Source organism: Chiloscyllium plagiosum, unplaced genomic scaffold, assembly GCF_037043375.1.
Source record: "Chiloscyllium plagiosum isolate Xiang-an unplaced genomic scaffold, Cpla_swu_hap1 HiC_scaffold_22, whole genome shotgun sequence".
Lineage (NCBI taxonomy): Eukaryota > Metazoa > Chordata > Chondrichthyes > Orectolobiformes > Hemiscylliidae > Chiloscyllium > Chiloscyllium plagiosum.
In genome coordinates, this window is record NW_028270160.1 from 17,083,193 (window position 1) to 17,104,616 (window position 21,424).

The 21,424-nt window shown below is 44.1% G+C and overlaps 1 protein-coding gene across 3 annotated transcripts in view; it reads left to right on the plus strand.

Annotated features, from left to right (window-relative positions):
- Window positions 1–18,854, plus strand: part of pdcd11 (programmed cell death 11) — a 57,023-nt gene extending 38,169 nt beyond the window's left edge. For 2 of the 3 annotated variants that reach the window (XM_043712899.2, XM_087998800.1), the window contains 13 exons: window positions 483–585; window positions 1,296–1,473; window positions 2,419–2,475; window positions 4,224–4,346; window positions 5,692–5,814; window positions 6,577–6,742; window positions 7,574–7,681; window positions 8,784–8,936; window positions 9,544–9,791; window positions 11,388–11,556; window positions 13,012–13,165; window positions 14,282–14,447; window positions 18,294–18,854. In XM_043712899.2, the coding sequence (XP_043568834.2) occupies window positions 483–585; window positions 1,296–1,473; window positions 2,419–2,475; window positions 4,224–4,346; window positions 5,692–5,814; window positions 6,577–6,742; window positions 7,574–7,681; window positions 8,784–8,936; window positions 9,544–9,791; window positions 11,388–11,556; window positions 13,012–13,165; window positions 14,282–14,447; window positions 18,294–18,465 (1,920 nt within the window). In that variant the 3' untranslated portion in view covers window positions 18,466–18,854. The remainder of the gene's footprint in view (window positions 1–482; window positions 586–1,295; window positions 1,474–2,418; window positions 2,476–4,223; window positions 4,347–5,691; window positions 5,815–6,576; window positions 6,743–7,573; window positions 7,682–8,783; window positions 8,937–9,543; window positions 9,792–11,387; window positions 11,557–13,011; window positions 13,166–14,281; window positions 14,448–18,293) is intronic. The other variant, XM_043712900.2, reaches the window with a different exon arrangement.
- The last annotated feature ends 2,570 nt before the right edge of the window (window positions 18,855–21,424 follow it).

Below are 21,424 nucleotides of genomic sequence, written 5' to 3' on the forward strand. Positions count from 1 at the left end.
ACCTGGCAATATTGAAATTATTGACTAATCTCAGTGATCAGTCACTCTCTTTTAATTTCTAAAAGAACCAGACCTGATTTGAGGAAATTCCCCAGCAGGGGAGAGCTTCAGGAATGATCGATTCGAAGTTTGGCTGTTACTCCCAAACACGCTACACTCCATGTACAACACAAATCAAATTACTCCGCTGCCCTGACATTTTAAACACACAACTGGAGTATCATGTGTAGTGGAAACAGAAAACAAAGAGAACCTCTTCAGAATATTACCACTTCTGTTGAATCTCTGGTAAAAGCGAGTCTTTCAGCATGAGGATTGAGTGTACCTGGCACTCCAATAATCCCAACACAAACCAGTCATCCTTTGATAATACTTCAGCTTGTTGAACACGCTGACAACTTCATCCCCGTTGAAATGCTGCAACTATGAAACTTACAAACGTCTTTTTTTTTCAACCCTCCCAATCACTCCACTTAATTCAGCACTTGAAGTTTCCCAAGAAACATTTTCAATCTGGCCAGGCCTTAACTGCGAAGGTGATCGGCCCAGACACAACGAACAGCCATCTCAGCCTCTCACTCACAGGTAAGACTGAGCACCAAGGCTACTGTAGCAGAGGGCGGTGTCTGTCTTCTGGTGGCTGCTTATATTTGATACATTACACTGAACTCTCACTGAACTGGAATAATGAACAACGACTGGGAGGGATATTTGATCGGATGTAAGTGCCACAAACAGGTGTGGGTTCAGAAGGGGAGAAGGGATATTGTGGAGAGGTTTGGGTGTTGACAGTTCCTGAGAGTGAAATTTGCTGACTGAAGATTCTGAATAGGGCCATGGAGTGCACATAGGCTTGAAGTCAGAGAGTAAACGTTGGAATCTTGGTTGACTTGGCAAGACTTCGACCTAAGGGGTTCTGATGTCCAGTTCAGACCCAGAGGACCCGGGAAGTAGAGACTGGGGCTGGCTGCAGGAGAGGGTGTAGTGACAGAGATGGGTCACAGGAGGAGGAGTAGTTGGGATTGGAGACATGTTCATGAGGGCAAAATTTGATTAGGATAGACTCTGGCCAGATAATACTGCCGAGAGCTTACAGGTATATTTCAGGTTTAGTTTGAATGCTGACAGATTCACTGGATCTATGCTATTTGTGGCTGTGTGGGTTTTCTTTCTGAGACAGTTGAAAAGATTTATTATATTATCTTGCCATATGATCTGTTCCAATTCTGATATTTGTATTTTATCAAACTATCTTAATCAGAAGTTCTCACCATCTCCTTGAACACTCTCTCTAGGTTTATGTTCTCTGGATGAAGGTTCGATAACACTGGGCATAATCAAGAAGGTCACTCCACACTTGGGGGTCACCATCAAGCTCCCTTTTGGAAAGAATGGTCAAGTGGGGCTATGTGATATAGCAGATTCATACAAAGAGTCACAATTTGAGGCGCTCACCCCGGGCCGCATAGTCAGGTCAGTACCAGAAGATGCAGCTTGTAACATGCAGAATCCTCCCTGCTGCTTTTACCTAGTTACTACACTTGCAGTCTGCACCTCACTGCAGGGAGGAGAGTGTGAGTTGCTCATCGGTTGTGTCTGAGTGGGTCACATTCTTAACTCTGTTAGAATGTTGTGATTTCAAGTCCCACCCCAAAAACATGAGCACAGAAACTTAACCAAGGTACATCCATGCAAGACTGAGGGAGTGCCGCACTGCTGAAGATACCACCTTACAGATGAGACATTTTAACTACCTATTCGCATCCCACAGCCACTATTCAAACGGGAGCAGGAGAGCTCCCCAGGTGACTGAGTAATTTTTATCACTGAAAGCAGAACCTCTTAATTATTGTCTCATTTCTATCATGGGAGCTTGCAGTGCTCACATTATCTTTACAAGCAATTCACAACGGATATAATGTGGGATAGTAAGAGAATGTGAAAGGTGCTGTAAAATTGGGCTTTTGCCCGAAACGTCGATTTCGCTGCTCGTTGGATGGTGCCTGAACTGCTGTGCTCTTCCAGCACCACTGATCCAGAATCTGGTTTCCAGCATCTGCAGTCATTGTTTTTACCTTGTAAAATTGTGTTTTACAATGGAAACAATGGAATTAATTCTGTTGAGTTGTCAGCAGATGTCTCTGCTCTATTTAGTTTCCTGACTGAATGATACACCTGGGTGACTGGGAGAGTCAGTAGTCTCCCTACCCAGCCCGGTTTGATCCGGTTTGATCCAAATAACTACACAGATCAATCAGCTTCTGAGGAGATGCACGTTTGTATGTAATCCAGTTTCCAAACCATTGTCTTAATCCTCTCATTCCCTGATTTATTAACTTTTCTGTCAGTTGCCCCAGGTAAAATTATTTGTGTAACCTTTTGTAGTGGCCTCTTTCACTAACTCTGGTGTTTTGACAGGTGCTGTGTCATTTCAAATGATAAGCATGAATTGGCAGTTTCTCTCAGGAACTCAAGGTGAGCATTTCTCAATTAACTCTCTCTGTTTTTCTTTTTCTCTTTTTAGCTCTCTCAACCTTCCTCCCTGTCTCTCTCCCTGTTTCTCTCCCTCCTTCTCTCCTCGTCTCTCTCCCTCCTCTCCTTGTCTCTCTCCTTCCTTTTCTCCCCCTCCTTCCCTCCCTGTGTCTCTCCCTCCTTCCCTCCCTGTGTCTCTCCCTCCTTCCCTCCCTGTCTCTCCCTCCCTCTCTCTTTTTGTTGAAGGTAGTACACATTTGACCCCAGAGTTACAAGCGATATCTGCATGGAATGACTGGTCAAATAAATTAGAGTCTGTCAACTTCAGGCACAAGTTTGTACCAGTGTGTGTAAGGTCCTACAGAAATAACCAAGGCAGAGAAAGACAATCTGTGGCATTCTTTATGCAACTGTTGTTTTGAGTTTAGAATTGCTATCTTTATTTTCAAATCCCTCAACTGATTATCTCCTCCCTTTCACAATCACCTTCCACATCTCTGCAGTCCTTTAATTCTAGCGTCTTAAACATGCTCCAATTTCTATCGTTACATCATTCCAATTTCTCGAACTCCCTCCCTAAACCTCTCCATCTTTCTCCTTTGAGTGATTCCTTGCCCGTCACCTGATTACAGCCCTGTTGTTCTAATTATTGAAATTGCTCATGTTAAAAAAAAAGAAGCTGATTCACCAAACCATCACTGGGTCCTGAAGAAACTATCAGCTCAAATCCCTCCAACAGTTGAAACATAAATAGAAATTGCTGAAGAAACTCAGCAATTGCAAGTGCATTTGTGGAGAGAAAGCAGTTAATATTTCGAGTCCAGTGATCCTCCTTCAGAATGGAAATGAAACAGAAATTGTGCTGCAGTGGTGGGCAACTGGAAATTCAAGGTCATTTTTACAGACAGAGGGGAGGTTTTTGGCAAAGTGATCAGTCAGGCTGCATCTTCCCAGTGTCTACTGGGCTACAAGGTTACAGATTGTGTTGGAAAGTGATTCTGCTGCTACTGATAGCCAATATGTGCCTCTTGGATTCCCAGTCTTGAGTTGGTAACTTTGTTCCAAGTCTATCCCTTTACCACAATGATTGAACTTTAGCTGGCCAATCCCCTCTTTCTAGTCAAGTGCTGATTGGATAGAATGTATACCTCTGTGTCTTGCTTGTGTCTCCACAGCAGACCATTTAGCCCAACTGTTTGACACTGTGTTTTCATGTGAGCTTTGTTTTGCATTACCAACATAACCTTGTTCCAATCTCCCTTGTTCTTAACTATCTTCCCCATAAGTACAGCTTTGCTGCTCACCTCCCACTTCCAGAGCAGTGAATTCCTCATTATCAGCACTCTGGATAAAGAACCCCCTCCATGTTGGATTTGACAATGAGTATCTTCTTCAGATTTATGGCACTTAGTTTTGGGGTCTCTTCCCAAGTGGAACAGCTTCTCTGCATCTATCCTGCTGATCTCTTTGACCAATCAAGTTACCTCTCAGCACTCTTTTCCAGAGCAAAGGTTGTTTTAATCTTTCATTTCTGGTAGAATTTTTGAGAGGTTTTTTTTGCGCCTTCTCTAAACTCTCTGTGCCCTTTTTATAATGTAGAGTCAGGCTGTGCAGTGTGTTCTAACCAAAGTTTGACTCAAATTTAACACAAGTTTTTGTCTGCCTTAAATTAAAAGCCTGTTTGAAATATATCATCCTGCTACTGTTTACTGGGTTTTCCAGATTTATGTACGTGTTCAATTCCTCTCTAGAGTGTACCCTGAACATGAGTCTTCAATAAGTGACCCAGAGATTACATCGGCCAAGGACCTTCAGAAGGGGCAGCTCCTGAGAGGTTATGTAAAGGCTGTCAGAGTGTCTGGAGTCTTTGTCAGGTGAGCTTTGTGTGGTTGCGGTGAGAAGGTAATCATAAATTAGTGTGACAGACTATAGCAAGCCATTGTTTGCAAGTGTAAGCTTGAGCTGAGTATACACACCCTTGTCTGGGTTCTTAACTCTGGGCTTCTCCAATATTGAATGGCTGTTTCTTAGAGCAAAACAGTTTTAAATCAATGTCAGTGAGACGGAGGCAGACACTTACACAGGCTGCTCCTTCGCAAGTCTCCGTGGGCAGTAGGGTACTGACCCTCTAATATTTTGAAGGTGGATAGAGGTGATGTCAGTCTCATTGTTTCACCGCTTGCCCCAGTGATGACCATCAGAGGGTGACCAGGTAGCAAGGTGTGATGGACTGAGGCATTGTCCAAAAGAAGGGAGAAATGTACTCTCAGGTGGAGGAGACTATCTCCTCCTTCATTCACAGGAATCGAACTATTAGTGAGCACCTTGTCTGTATTGGCCCCTAATTCTATTTCTCTTTAAATAGAAATATCTTCTCAGCACTAAGTGAGATATTAACTCATTTTAGAGATTGCTATAAGATCACTTGCTCAATTTTGCTGTTGTAGAGGAAGCCAATTCCCTAATAGAAGCGAAATCAGACTGAGTAGTTGTACCAATAAATTTATACATCACCTACAATGCCTTTCTATCGTATCGAGATCAGAACTGCTCACAGTACATCGTCTGCTTTTCATTCTGACGAAAGGTCATTGATGTGAAACATGGCCGTGTGTTTTTCTCTCTCTGCTAGGTCTGCTGAATTTTGCTAGTCAGCATCTTTTTGTTTTTATTTCAGATTTTCAGCATCCGCAGTGTATTACTTTTGTGTTTCCCAACTCAGTTTCACTCATAGTTTGTGGAAGTTATCCTAGTGCTTTGTTTCCTTTTTCCCTATGGCTTTCTTACCCTCTGATGGTTACAATGGTTTATGAACCTGTACGGCAGATCTTTCTGTTCCTTAGCTCTATTTAGACAAGTATTTTCCAGGATGTGGTTTATTGCTGCTGCTTCTTCTTGCCAAAATGCTCACCTGCTTTGAAGTAAACCCCCTCTGAAATAGTCTTGCAAGCAACTCAGGTCTAGGGTAGTTAGGGACTGACAACAAATGCTGACCTGGTCAGTGACACCCATGTCCCATGAACAGATTTAATTTTAATAAATGTTAGATTTTCGCAAGGAAGTGGAGTGGCAGTTAGTTCTGGCAACTTGTACCTTGAGGTTTCTCCTACTTTGCGGTGTGAAGAAGGAGGTTCTTTGAATTTTTTTTTTCCAAACCATACGGCGATGCAGCGATGGCTGGCTGTGCAAATATTTCACCAAGTAATCTTTGTGTTTCAGTCTCTCCTCTTCAGTGTCAGGCCGGGTCCTATTCGATTACATCACAGATCACTTTGTCAAGGACCATGTAATCTTCATGAGAAACATCCCAAAAGGAAAGCTGGTGACAGTCAAAGTACTGAGGTAGGAATTTACTGGGAAGGAGGAACCGAGCAAGAGAATTGCTGAAGATCCCAAGCTGGTGTTCACTGGGTTGAGTTAGCTTATCTCAACGTGGGCAACGCCAACTATCAGGCTTCTCGGGCAGAGAGATTGGCTACGCTCTGAGCTTACTCCAAAGTACCACCACGCACTCCAAGGCAACACCAAGTGGTCAAAGGCCAAGAACCATTTCCTGGCAAGAGTCTGCACCTTTGGAGAAGGGAAGGAATCCAAAATGAGCTGTCGATGACAGACATAGCACAGACCTATCAGGCCTGTTCTGGCTCTTGGAATGAGTTACCCAATTATTCCCACTTCTCCGGCTGTTTCCCACAGCCCAGCCATCTCCAATTCCCTTTTCACTGTTATTATTGAATCTGATTCCACCATTCTTTCATGCAGTCCATTGCAGATCTTCAGTTTGCATCGCATGGAAACAAAAAACCATTTTCTAATTATCTTACATCTGTGCTGTTTATTACTGCCTTCCTGTCAGTGTAAACAGGGTAGATAGAGAGAAGCTGTCAAACTCCTTCAGAATTTTGAACACCTCTCTGTCACCTTTCCACTCTGAGGAGAATAAGCTCACCTTCTTTGTTTTTCTGTTTAACTGATGTGTCTTGTCCCTTTATCATCCAAGTAAATCTCCCATGTTCCCTCTGATGGTTATTAAGAAAAGGATTTGCTATGTCATTTGAGGATTTCCTGAGGCCATCTCTATATATTCTAAACATTCCTTTGCAGTGTAAAGGATGAAGTGGAGCTCTCGCTCCTCCCTCAGGACACAGGAGCTCCAGATGTGCTGTCAAAGTCTGGCTTACCATTGAAACAATCCAAAATGCTGAGTAATGCAAAAGGGACAGTCTCAAAAACCTTCAAACGCAAGAGAAGAGGTTCAGGGAGTGAGCAGGTAGGAAGCTCCGTGCCAAAATGTTTGGGGTTTTTTTCCTAATTGAAATGTTGACTCTCAATCACCATCTTCCCACTAACTCAGAAGGTGACTCCCTCTCACAGCCAGGAGAGAGTGAGACCATCCTCACTCCATGCTGATTGAGCTGGTGACTGGCAAGAGGGGAGGACCAGTTTAATCTCATCACTAACATGCTGAAGGAAGCAGTAGCAGTTCCCATGGGGCCCTCTATCTAACACTGTCCTGTGGCTTGTGCTGAACATGTACAAGTGTGTATTACAGGAGGTCAGAGTTGGTCTCTTTGCTGCTTGCAAGCCAGATAGAGAGTTCCCGTGTGTCAGGCTTCGACAAGTGAAATCTGAATGTGCCATTTCAGTGATTTTCTCAATAGTTTTTCACAAAAAGGATAATTCATCAAGAGATGTACTTGACATAATTGGGTCCATCCTTTCTGCTTCGTGTTTCTATTCTATGGAACTTGCTTTAGGCACAAAACTGTTCAATAATCCAACTAATATTGCAGTGAGACACTGTGTCTTCAGCAAGCAGGTTACCATAAGAGAGAGTGAATAGGACTAGGAGTCCCTGATAATAGTCCATTGAAGGGTAGATGATTAGTTTTCAGAGCAAAGCTTCCACATACTGGAACAAAGAGAACTGGGGGAGGTGTGGAAGGACTAGGGGAGTGATGCTAGAGGATACAGGGGATGGGTGGGTGGCATGTTGACCCACATTAACAGGAAGGAGTTTTGCCATTCTCTCCCTGTTGCTGCTGTCCAGAACTTTGTAGTTAATCTCACATTATTTTTATCTGTATTTGTGTTTGATCAGATTTCCTCCAAAAAATTGAAAACAAGCAGGAAACAGAAGAATTCGGAGGAGGCAGAGAGTGGAGTGGAGGTATACTTTCATGAGGAGGACAGTGATACTGAAATTCAAGTGAGTATCACCAGGTTATCATCTGTGTCCCAGATTGATCATTTACTTTTATGGGAGCTTGGGTTTGGATCCAGAACATTCCAAGCCCATTAATTCCTGCTCATGTGACAGCCCTTTCAGCAGCGCGCTGGGATTGGTCCCTTGGGGGATGGAGTTTATGTTTCTCTGTGCTTCTTTGGACCAGTGTCAGCCACCCTTCAGTAACAACAACAGAGAGCTTGCATTGATGTCCCTGTTACATATTGCTAAAGTGTAACAGGCAGGAGCAGATTTGCACCCACCAAGGGCTCACAAATAGCAATGTGATAAGGACCAGATATTCATCTTATGTTGTTGATTGATTGGTAAATGTTGGCCTGGGCACCAGGGCTCCAATTAGTGTCTCAGCTGAAAAATGGAACCTGTGAAAGTGCAGCACCCAGTGTGTCCTGCCCTTCCAACAGGGCAGGTATGGGCTTGGACCGTCGGATGGTGTAGGGTTCATGTATGATTCCAATTAAAGCCAAATGTCTTATGTATAAGATACTGAACCTTATTCGTAAGAAAGATTTGGAGCCAGAGGAGGCCATTCTACACCTTAAGCCTGTTCTGCTGTTTAGTAAGATCATGGCTGGTTTGATTGTGGCCTTAACTCTATTTCCCTTCCTGTCCTTTTGTAACCTTAACTCCCTTCTAGATGAAAAATCTGTCTAATTCAGTCTTAAATATATTCAATGACTCAATTCCCACTGCTTAGTGGAGGGAGAACATTTCAAAGAATAACTGGTGCTCTAGGAGAGAAAAAAAAATCTCCTCATCTCCATCTTGGGATCCCTCTTATTCTGAAACTGAGATTCCCCTTATTCTGAAACTGAGTGCCCTCATTCTAGATTCCCCCAGAAAAGAAAGTACCCTTTCAGCATCCGTACTGTCAGACCCTTCTGAATCATATGCTTCAACAAAGTCAACTCTCATTCTTGTTAACTGCAGTAAGTGTGGGCTTCAGACTGCTCGATCTTTCCTGATAAGACAACTGTATTCCTGAAACTGTCATGAAGACACTTGTAGATCTTGGCTACCTGGAACCTAGTAACTAAGAGTCACTATTCTCTCTCTCTCTCAGCAGCAGCCAAATCCCAAAAAAACCCAGGTTCCCAGGCTAGAAGTGCCACTCAGCTTTGCTTGGGATGTGAGTTTAAACACTATCTCTCCTGTGACTCGGAAACGTGAAGGCATCAGCTCAGACAGTGAGGAAGACGAGCCTGAGGACTCCAAGGTAGGAGAGATCTCCCTTCTGTTCTGTAATAATTGGTTTCTTAGTCCTAGCATTAACTGCATGAAAAAAAAAATCAATTTGGGGAAATAACTAGTTGTCACTCAGCTCAGTGACTGTGGGAGCAGTGACCTGTTTTGGAAGATGCTACCCTTCAAGGAACAGGAAGAAACCCCTTCTGTGAATAATTTTCTTTTTTTTAAAAATGACTCTTTTGAAAAGATAGGAATGTTGAGGTGTAGTGGGAAGAGACGGACCGTGTCGGAGCAAGTGGGATCAATGGGCAGTGAGAGATTCTTAAAAGAAAACCTGCAACAACTATTGAAAAGGTTCTCAGTGCCTAGAAAAGGAAGGTGGGGTTGATGTTGAAAGTTGCATATCTCAGTCCAACCTGACCTGATGATCTCTTTGTCAGTTTGCTGATGAAATGAATGCTGGAGCTTTCAGTACCAAGTGAGATAGGCAAGGTTTGCATTCCTTTAGCCCCAGCCCACCACCACAGCCAGGTCCCCTGCCCTTTGTAACCCATACAGAGAGTTGTAGGAAGAAGGCAAATGAGAAATGTGATTTTTTTTTTAGTTTGAGTATGTGTGATTGTTTGTTCCTTCAGGCCAAGGTGACGAAGAGAGAGAAGGAAGTGGGGAAGTGGCAGATGGAAAAAGAGCTGACGAAGGTTGAGCAGCAGCTGATGGACCCCAATCGACACCCGCAGTCAGCTGAGGACTTTGACCGTCTGGTCCTGAGCTCCCCCAACAGCTCCATTCTCTGGACACAGTACATGGCATTCCACCTGCACGCAACTGAGATTGAGAAGGCACGGACTGTGGCAGAGAGAGCCCTGAAAACCATCTCCTTCAGGTAGGAGCTTAACTGGACCAGAGAGTGAGCCGGAGTGATTCTGCATCCAGGCAGAAGAGCCAATCCCACCTACCCTGGCTCATTAATTCTGCTGGTGTATTCAAGAGCCTCGCAATTCTGCTTTCATTCGAAAAGGTGGTCCATGCTCTCTCCTTAGTCTTTTTCCTCTACTCTTGTATCAGTCGTTCCTTATTCTAGACCCCAAACATCTCCATTAATTTTCTATGTGCTACCTTACTCAAGGTCTGTGTACACCACACCACATCTGCATTTCCCAGCCCCTCAATCTGTCCCCTCACTGAGTTCGCCAGTTTGTGTGTAGAGTCGTGTGTCCCATGTGTTGCTCTGTGAGATGCAATTGACAGAAGCCCTGGATCATCCATAAAGGGGACAGACATTGACACTTCATTAAGATTCCTGTTTCTTCACCCTTGGGGTAAAGTTCAAGCATACAGGTTCCTGAGGCTTGTTGTGCACTCCTGTGATATGGGTAGCGCGGGAGTTTATTATCCAGAGTAGATTGCTACAAAGTGACCAGCTTGTTGCTCTGGTTCCAGTGTCAGATAAGAGTGAACTATATTGGCCCAGACCAGGTAACAGGCAGATATACTTCCCTGAAAACAATCTGAGTCAATCCAGTTTTTCCAACAATTGAACATCTGCATGGTCACTTTTCTTCTTAGTTGTACTAATTTCCATTTTAAAAAAGATTAATTTAAATAATCAAACTGTAGTGATGGGATTTAAGTTTGTATTGTCTGCATTATCACTGCTGCTCTCTGGAACACTGGTTCACTAAAATAGCCAAAACACATCTGAATCAGTAAGTTCCTCTGTTTTGATTTAGAATGTATTCACATTTGTTCACTCTCCACAAGTTTTATACAAATGTTTGCTCAGCTAAACATGGAAACCAAGAATGTTATACCCCTGGGGTTATTATTTAAACTTTGTGGCAATCTGCACCTTCAGGAGAGCTGTCCTATTGATTATCCAACCTTTCCTCACCGATAATAGTGATCATGAGAGTGATATCTCGGTTGTGGTATCATGCATCATTTACTGACTAGAGAGTGCCAGGTGTTGAAATACTGCAGAGTCCTAGCAGGAGGTCATAGTCATAACGACGTATAGCACGGAAACAGACCCTTCGGTCCAACCCTTCCATGCCGACCAGATATCCCAGCACAATCTCATCCCACCTCCAGCACCCACCGCATATGCATGAGAACAGTGAATCCTGTGTTTTGCAAGGAAGGTGGACTCGCCATATCGGGGAGTTGGGTGTGTTCCTGTGTCTCTGACTCTGCACCTTGAGCTTCTAACCTTGTCTGTCATTGAGCTGTCATGTGGAAGAGAGGGCACTTAGCTTATCTCTGAGGACAAATACAACAGTCTTGATCCATAGCAGAATTCACACAACAGCAATTTGCCAAATAACCAGTGAGTCTGCTCTTTGAGTTGCAAAGAAACATCTTGATAGCAAGAAAGTACAGAATCCCTGACCTCCAAGTATTGTCTTCAGTATCAATTTTTATAACTGCCAAATTGATTCTCTTTCTGTCTCGTTCTCTTCTTTACCGTATACTTTTGAAGAGAGGAGCAGGAGAAATTGAATGTCTGGGTTGCACTGCTAAATCTGGAGAATCTCTATGGCACAGAAGAGTCACTGATGAAAGTGTTTGAACGTGCTGTTCAGTACAATGAGCCGCTGAAGGTCTTCCAGCAGTTGGCCAGTATCTATACCAAATCTGAGAAATACAAGGTAAGCACAACTGTTGTCAACATTGTTTACAATGCAAAAGCAATAGACGTGTCATTCATCAGTTATGCAGAGGTGATCGACGGGTCAGGATAGGCTATCTGTAACACCACCAACTTGGATTGAGTTGAACTCTGAGGCTGCTAACTCTACAAGCTGCTATTACGTAAATCATGCGCTTCTTGGTAAAGCTGACACTATAGTGTCCCAGACTCGGTGCAGCAGTGTGTTAGATACAAAACAAAGTTCTCTGTACACTACAATAAAATAAAGGAATGTGGATGCTGCCAAGCTGAAACAAAAAACAGAAGTGGCTGGTGAAACTCAGCAGATTTGGCTGCATCTGTGGGCAGAAAGCAGAGTTAATGTTTCAAGTCTAGTGACTTCAGAACACATCAGTTCTGACCCTGATGAACAGTCACCGAACTCAGAACGTTAACTCTACTTTCTCTGCACAGGTACTGCTGGACCTATGCAGCTTTTCCAGCAATTTATGTTTGTGTTCCCCTACACAGCCCTCGTCAAGTATTGCCAGGGCCAGTGCAGCACAGTGTTAGATATGGAAAAAGCTACCTGTGTTCCAGTACATTATCTCGGTTTTGTGCTGAGCTCCATTCTGAGGTGTATTCCCGAATCCCAAGTGACATTTCCTATTTTTTGACACCAGCAGGATCAGTTCAGGATCATCACCTTTCTAATTGTCACTTGGTGCTGTTGATGCCTGGGTCCTCTACGTATCCCAGTCAGATTTCCAAAGCATTATTGTGGTTGGCTGGCAGCCAGAGGGCCTTCAGTGATCTGAACGGGATTTCCAGGGGAACCTTGATTATCCGAATAAAGTGGCTGCTCATACTCTTCTCAACGGGGAGCGGACATAGCAAGTGCTTGCTGTGTCAATCCCAATGGAGTGAAGCAGCAGCGGGGAGAGGCTTCAGCAATGCTGCAGGTCCCTTCCACACATGTGTGTGTCTGCTCAGAAGCAAACCCTGAGACAGAGAGAGGGAGCAAGGCAGGCAGAGCGAGGAAAAACGAAATTTCAGAAAACTCCGAGTCCCAGAGGAGAGGCATTGAATCAATTATTTGAATAATTAGTGATCCGAACAAAATACTGCCCACCCATCTCATTCGGATAATCGAGGTTCCTCTGTATACCATTGGTCAATCAGCCTCTGTGATGTGGTGAAGAAGTCCTGGACAATGACTGAAGTTGCTGCAGTGTTATCACAGTCAGATTGTACAGAGATGGAAGGGCTAGTTCTGAATGTTAAAAAGAGAAAATGTCGAAAATATTCAGCAGCTTCTCTGAAGAGAGAAACACGGCTAATGTTTCCTGTGGATGACTTTTCGTGAGGCCTGATTTTGGAGACTCTTGGCTCTGTTAGACTGTGGTACTGTAACTATTTGAGATTTGGGGCAGTGTGTATGATGCTTGTTCTGTGCTTTGTGCGTGTTTTTCAGCAAGCAGACAACCTGTACAACACCATGCTGAAACGGTTCCGCCAAGAGAGCACTGTCTGGCTTAATTACGCCACCTTCCTCCTCAAGCAGGGAAAGACTGACTGTACCAGTGCTTTACTGCAGAGGGCGCTGAAGTGTCTGCCCCAGAAAGAACGTGAGTCAGCAATGGGATGTGTGTGCATATAGAGCGGGGGAGGGCAGCTGACCATGTAGCTAATGTCTTCTTCCCATCAGCTGAATGCAGTTCTCACTTTCACATTTGTCCTGTGTCTGGAACTATCTTGCTGGTTTCATAAATTGCTGCTTCTGTGTCCCTGTGTTTTATGTCTGTTGGTACTGGGAGATTAAAGAGAGCCTGTATGTCTGATCCTGAACTGATAATCAAGTGTCCCCTCCTTTTTATCCAACCCAGTACCTGAAGCAAAAAGCTCACTATTGGCTTCCCAGGGCAACTAGGCTGCAGAATCTTTAAAGATTGGGACAGAGGTAAATAGATTCTTGGTTATTGAGGGGATGAAGGATTATCGGGGATATACAGGAGTGTGTAAAGTTGAAGTTAAAATCAGATCAAACGTGATCTTATTGAATGGGGCTGTTTCAAAGGCCTGCGCGGCCTAATCTTCTTCCTTCTCTGTTTATAACTATAGAATCATAGAATCCCTACAGTGCAGAAGCAGGCCTATAGAATCAACACCAATTCTCCAAAGAGTGTCCCACCCTCCTACCCTATCCTTGTAACTCTGCATTTCCCATGGCTAATTCTCCTACTTACACATCCTCTGACACCATGGGCAATTTAGCATGGCCAATCCATCTAACCTGCACATCAGAGGACTATGGAAGGAAACTGGAGCACCCGGAGGAAATCCACGGAGAAACGGGAAGAATATGCAAACTCCACACAGATAGTTGTTCGAGGGTGGAATTCAACACTGGTCTCTGGTGATGAGGCAGCAGTGCTAACCACTGAGTTACCATGCCGACCCTGAAGGTGCCATGTGAGGCTGTTGTCCTATGATTGACAATGTGCAGATTGGAGCCTGGGCCAGAATTACTCTGGCAGCAGTAAATTATCGTGGACTCCAATAATACTGAGATAGCCCAGAATCCCAGCATCCTGAGGGTGGGGTGGCTTGGAGAACTACTTTCCCAGGGGCAGGATATCTGAGGACCACCCTCCTGTCCCCAAGGAGGAAAGAATCTGCTCCAAGTTGGCGAAAGGGAGCAATGATTTGCTTCACATTTATTTAGAGGCTCTGTTTTGTTTCAGATGTTGACATAATTGCCAAGTTTGCACAGCTGGAGTTTCGTCTCGGGGACACCGAACGGGCGAAGGCAATGTTTGAGAGCACGCTGAACAATTACCCCAAACGCACAGATCTGTGGTCAGTCTATATCGACCTGATGGTGAAGCATGGTAACCAGGACGAAATCAGGTTAGTCACACTGAGCCCGGAGTCTAAAATCATATCACTGTATCTCGCTAACCCCCAGTGCTGCAGACCCAGTAGAATGGATTGAAGTGTAGTTCCCTGTTGTAGTTTAGGGAACACAATGTGCTCTACAAGTTCCCAGACACAATGAAATAATGACCTGACATAGAGTCATAGAGATGTACAGCACGGAAACAGACCCTTCGGTCCAACCCATCCATGCCTACCAGATATCCCAACCCAATCTAGTCCCACCTGCCAGCACCTGGCCCATATCCCTCCAAACCCTTCCTATTCATATACTCAACCAGATGCCTTTTAAATGTTGCAATTGCATCAGCCTCCACCACTTCCTCTGGCAGCTCATTCCATACACGCACCACCCTCTGTGTGAAAAAGTTGCCCCTTAGGTCTCTTTTATATCTTCACCCTAAACCTATGCCCTCTAGTTCTGGACTCCCCCACCCCAGGGAAAAGACTTTGTCCATTTATTCTATCCATGCCCCTCATAATTTTGTAAACCTCTATAAGGTCACCCCTCAGTCTCCGACGCTCCAGGGAAAACAGCCCCAGCCTATTCAGCCTCTCCCTGTAGCTCAAATCCTCCGACCCTGGCAACATCCTTGTAAATCTTTTCTGAACCCTTTCAAGTTTCACAACATCTTTCTGATAGGAAGGAGACCAGAATTGCATGCAATATTCCAACCAATGTCCTGTATAGCCGCAACATGACCTCCCAACTCCTGTACTCAATACTCTGACCAATAAAGGAAAGCATACCAAACACCTTCACTATCCCATCTACCTGTGACTCCACTTTTAAGGAGCTATGAACCTGCACTCCAAGGTCTCTTTGTTCAGCAACACTCCATAGGACCTTACCATTAAGTGCATAAGTCCTGCTAAGATTTGCTTTCCCAAAATGCAGCACCTCACATTTATCTAAATTACACTCCATCTGCCACTTTTCAGCCCATTGGCCCATCTGATCAAAATCCTTTGTAATCTGAGGTAACCTTCTTCTCTGTCCACTACACCTCCAATTTTGGTGTCATCTGCAACTTACTAACTATACCTCTTACGCTCGCATCCAAATCATTTATATAAATGATGAAAAGTAGTGGACCCAGCACCGATCCTTGTGGCACTCCACTGGTCACAGGCCTCCAGTCTGATAAACAACCCTCCACCACCACCCTCTGTCTTCTACCTTTGAGCCAGTTCTGCATCTAAATGGCTAGTTCTCAGTGTATTCCGTGAGATCTAACCTGGCTCACCAGTCTCCCATGGGGAACCTTATCGAACGTCTTACTGAAGTCCATATAGATCACATCTACCACTCTGCCCTCATCAATCCTCTTTGTTACTTCTTCAAAAAACTCAATCAAATTTGTGAGACATAATTTCCCACGAACAAAGTCATGTTTGCCTATCCCTATTCAGTCCTTGCCTTTCCCAATACATGTGCATCCTGAACCTCAGACTTCCCTCCAACAACTTGCCCACCACCGAGGTCAGGCTCACTGGTCTATAGTTCCCTGAGATGATACAACTATCTCAGCAAGAGGCCCAGCAATTACTTCCCTAGCTTCCCACAGGGTTCTAGGGGATTTGTCCACCTTCATGTGTTTTAAGACATTCAGCACTTCCTCCTCTGTAATATGGATATCTGTTAATCAAGGGACAGCAACAGGCCACAGGACATCAAGGGGAATTCTCTTGTTCTGTTGTGAATAGTGACTGTGGGAGCTTTGACATCACTGAGGGTGCAAGCAGGTTACAGATTAACATTTCACCAAAATGGTGGAAGGTCAGCCACTGTGGGGCCACCTTAGTACCGTGGCCTGCAGTTTGTACTCTGGGATTGGGAGTTGGGGCTTAAGCCTATAAACCTGGATATATTGAGCTGATTCACACACAGTACATGGTTTCAAAGTGTAACTGTTGGCCCAGCATATCCCACAACAGGTCAGTAAGGTGTTTCATTGTTTCTGATGGCGTTTATTATTGCTGTTTTTGTATACAACACTCTGCCATTTAATCTGCCTGGTGCACAGTCTGACACACCACCCCATGAACTGTGCTACACTGCACCCAACTATCCTTCACCAGCCAATGAGAAGGTCAGCCCAGTCAGATGAGGGGAATGTTGTGATCCTCACAAGAAGTACGTCCACAGATGTTGTTCCAGAATCCCAAGTTAGAATTGCAGTCTGTATGTGCTCTCTACCTCCGAAATCTGAGGCAGAGGTGGCTCCCTCAATGTCACAGAGTTAAGGAGAGAGGAGTGAGAAATATTGGCTGAGACACTGAGAGGATTCTCCACTTTAGTGCAGTGAGATCATTCCTGCTCACCTTTCTGTTAGTCTCCCACCTGTGGGAACTGTGCTAATTGTGTTCCTGCCTCCAGTTGTAGGTGACCTGCAACACAGCATGTCAAAGAAGGTAACAGATGTCCTACTGCACTGCAGTACAGACTGTTCAGCTCAGAAATATCTTTTCGTTGTCTCTGTGCATCCCAGCTGAACTAGGAATGTCTGCAGTCCAAATAAAGTCAGCTGATCCTTTAGCATCTTGGGTTAATTTCTTTCCCAGCCCAGCCTGCAACTATTTTGCCCACCAGTGTCCTGACTTTGAACGCATGGTCAGGAAGAATGCAGACTGCTTTTCATCCTAACAACTGAGCAGGTATTCAGTCTGGTTGCTGCTGGTGCAATCTGAAAGCTATACCCAGACCCAGCAGAGGCCAGCTGACTGTCTGTAGTGCAGCCCATACAGAGCCCTGTAAATTGCTGACATCCACTTTGTGAAGAAGGGTGTGTAGTACTATCGTCACTGGACGAGGAATCCAGACACCCAGTTTACTACTCTGGGGGTGTAGGTTCAGATTCCATCACAATTGATGGTGGCATTTGAGTTCATTTGATAAGTCTGGAATTAAAAACTAATTTAATGGCAATCAATTCTTTTTCTGTCCAAAGTCCATCTGCTTCACTGTTGGGCCTACACGTGACTCCAGACCCACAGCAATGTGATTGACTCTTAACTGCCCTCTGAAAGGCTGAGCAAGCCACTCAGTTCAAGGGACAGTTAGGGATCAGCAGTAAGTGCTGGCCCAGCTTTCATCCCAACAATTTTTTTTTAGAAAACACCTTATTGTGGAATAAATATTGTCTGGCACGACTTGAGTACAGAGCAACCTGGATTATCCGAACAAGACTAATGTGAAGTATTTTGTTCAGATAACTGATTGCTCGGATAACGTTTTTACGGTACTTTGAGATCTTGTTTGGATAATCCGAAATTCGGATAATTGATGTTCAGATAATCAAGGTTGTTCTGTATTTTCCCATGACCTGGATTCATGACTGAGGGTATAGTTTCTCTCTCTGCCTGTCATGTGCATTTTCTGTCTTTCTCTATCTTTTTGCCTGTTGCCTTTCCCTCTTCTTTGCCTGTCACTCCTCTCCCTGCTCCTCACTCCCTCCCCATTCCTCGTACTCTTTCAAATCCCTTTGTTATCTTGTGCACACTGATTCGGTTACTGAACTGATAGACATTGTGTCAACTTGGAGTGAGAATGAAGGAACAGATTGGTTAAGCTTTGGAGTTCTCTTCAAAGGACATTAAAGATCAAAATGGCATTTTTGATGATTATTTGATTAAGATATCCATTTATTAATGCTGCAGATATTTGGTTTTCCCATTGTGGGATTTGAACTCTTAACCTCTCGGTTGGGAATCCGATACAATAATCACTACTTACCAGAATCCAAACTCAGTAAATTATTCAGAATGTGAATTGTAGATTGAGTAGTTCACAACAACGTATTGCTCTCTGCCCTGTAGGCATCTCTTCGAAAGAGTCATACACCTGAAGCTTGCACCAAAGAAGATGAAGTTCTTCTTCAAAAGGTATCTTGAGTATGAGAAGAAACATGGAAGCGAGGAGAGAGTACAGGGTGTGAAGGAGAAGGCGCTAAAATACGTTGAGTCAACGAGCTTGCCTGTGGACAGCTAATCGCACTGATAGCTGCACTTTACAAATTGGACTTCTCAGTGGCTACATTGGTGTCTGAGGTTCCTGTGTTCGAGGAAGGGCAGTGGGACAGATCTCTGGACAATCCGATGTCCAAAAGCTTCTCCAGTTCATCAGCAGTGAATACATGTAGAGTTGAGAATCTGGGGTTGATTGCAATCTCAGTGCCAGGGCCTTTCCCTGCTTTCCCAAAGATAGCTGGTGTAGTAAGGCATTGATCCAGGGTGCTGTGGTTACCTCATGGCCAAGTGCCCAGAACAGTTCTTGCACCACATTCGTTCAGACTGATGGTTAACTAAGAACATTCCTGCTGTTAACTCTGTATTGCCAATGAACATTATTCCCTCAAATAAAGCCCACCATATTGTAAAGCTGTTTTACTAGTTTGGAAATCAGGACTTCTGTTGTTAACGCAGTAACCAGTGCACACATCTGCACATCTTCCATTGCTGTCTTTCCACCTCCCACAGCCCATGATTAATGATAAGTCCTGGCTCTAGGTCTGCAATGTTTCAGCCCAGAATCCAGGCTGCAGCAAGTGACTGCAAACCTTTTCAGGTGAGCTGAGCAGATTCTCAAAGGGTCTGAGTTTGTTTGGTCTCTTTTCCACTCGATATCATGGTGATGTGGCGACTGCAACTTCTGAATTGTTGGACAACGAGTTGACAAGGTCCAGGGGCCTGGCAGGGGGTGTGATGTGTCTCTGTTCTGGATGGAACTCAGACTGAGATGTTACAGAGTGAAATAACGGTGTATGTTTTATGTTAAGGGATAGTATTTTGCTGTATGAGCCTCTTTACAGGACTGACCCCGTTCTGGCAGTGTGTGCTATAATGCCACGGTGCTTCCTGATTTTGAATGTTGCTATCAGTCAGTCTCAGATGTAAGTCTCCTTTGGATCACTAACACTCTTGCAAACAGTTCCTTTCTCTCTATTAAAATACTATGATTTTGAACGTTTCTAACTAATTTCTTCATTGTGTCCTTGAATGAGTTTTAACCCCCATCAAATTCACTCTGGTTTCTGTCGTTCCAGCCATCAGGTTGGCTCAGAGATAGGCCCCCAATCTGCCTGCCAGCCTCCATCTGTCAGTGACCTACAAGCACCTTGGGCCTTTTATGATATTAAAGGTGCTATATAACTGCTAGTTGTTGTAACACAGCAAAGACACAACAGGTGGTCACTAAAAGTCAAGGAATGAATGTGAATTGCATATCGTGAAGCAAGTTTATTAAGTGAAGGACCTTGAGAATTTGATGGGCTGGGTGGTGCTTGGTGGGAAGTTTGTGTTGAAATGAGAAGCTGCTTTCAGTAAAAGTGACCGTGAAACCGTTTGCCTTAAAACTCAAAGGAAAATGTGCCATCTTCATCTGCTCTAGTCTGAGAGAATACAAACTCTCAGCACCATCCTCACCCACTCTTAGTCCTGTTTTACTGATGTACGATAATGCTCTCTTCATCAGAAAGGATGAGGCTATCCCAACACAGCCATAAATGTAAACCAGAACAGCAGTGGTGTCAGGTTTTCTGGAAAGCAGACGTGAAAGGTAGAGAGCACGGCTGACATCTTCCATCCAGGAGCTAAAGTAGACCATGCAGCCCAAGGAGTTTGCTCTGCCTTTCAATTAGGTCATAGCTCATCTGATCATTTTCAACTCCACTTTCCTGCCTTTTCCCTATAAATCTTGATTCCTTTACCTATTAAAAATGTCTATTTTGCCCTAAATATAGTTAATGACCCAGCCCTGCAGTAAAGAACTCCACAGATTCACTATTCCCTGAGAGAAGAAATTCTTCCTCACTTTCTTAAATGTGCAGCCTCTTCTTCTGAGACTATGCCCTCTGATTCTAAACTGTCTCACAAGGGAAAACGACCTCTCCGTATTTACCCTGTCAAGTCCCCTAAGAATGTTGTATGTTTCAATAAGGTCTCCTCTCATTCTTCTAAACTCCAATGAGTATAGGCTCAACTCCTCCTCAGAAGACAATCCCTCCATACCCAGTGTGAGTCTAGTGAATCTTCCCCAGACTGCCTGTATCTTTCCTTAGATAAAGAGACCAAAGCTCTTTGTTATGTTTCGGCTATGGTCTGACGAGTGCCTTCTCCAGACTTGAAAATAGCTGCACCTTTATGTTTTGACAACAAATCAGTTCAGGCTTAGGTGGCCTCCCCCTCTCTCAATCTAAATCTTTCTGTCCCCACTGTCTAATCTTGATGGTACACAGTTTCTCAGCACAAAATTCTCCAATCCACTTACTCAAACAATTATTGCCACATCTCCAGCACAAGCCGAGGATAATCAGCTGCTGTGTACTTTGGTCAGTGTGTGGCAAGTATTCCTTAGGACCCCAGGTTTGGCCACGTGGTGCTGTTGTCCTTGAACAGAGCTGCAATTGCAGTTTAATGCAGTTTAATGGGTTTAATGCAGTTCCAAGAAATTGTGCCAATCAGGCATCTTATATTGGTTTTAACTATTGGATAGGATGTGTACCTCCAACACCTAAACATGTCCGTTTTTACATGTTTCAGGCACAGGAAGTTAGCCTCCTAAATTGGATCCATTTTATGTCTATTTAATCTCAAAAGAGTCCAATTCTAAGACCATTTTTATATATGACTGTGCTGATAAATTTATCAAAACAAATATGCAATGATAGAGAAACTTGCAAAGGATCTCATTGTCCCAGAATTCATCAGGATCTGGATCAAAGTTCATCTCTTGTGCTGTACAGTCTGAAGGGTAGGTGAGAACAGGCTTTGGGTGAACTCTGGTACCTTCTGTGGTCAAAGAGATATGTATCAGCTCTGACCTGGAGGATAGACACTTAGGAAAACTACTGCTCATTTACAATTCTCAGCAGTGCTGAATTTAGTCCCCTTGGAGGCAGCAGTAAACAAATGTGTAATTTAACAGAGTGCAGCTCCAAGAGGCAGTGTGA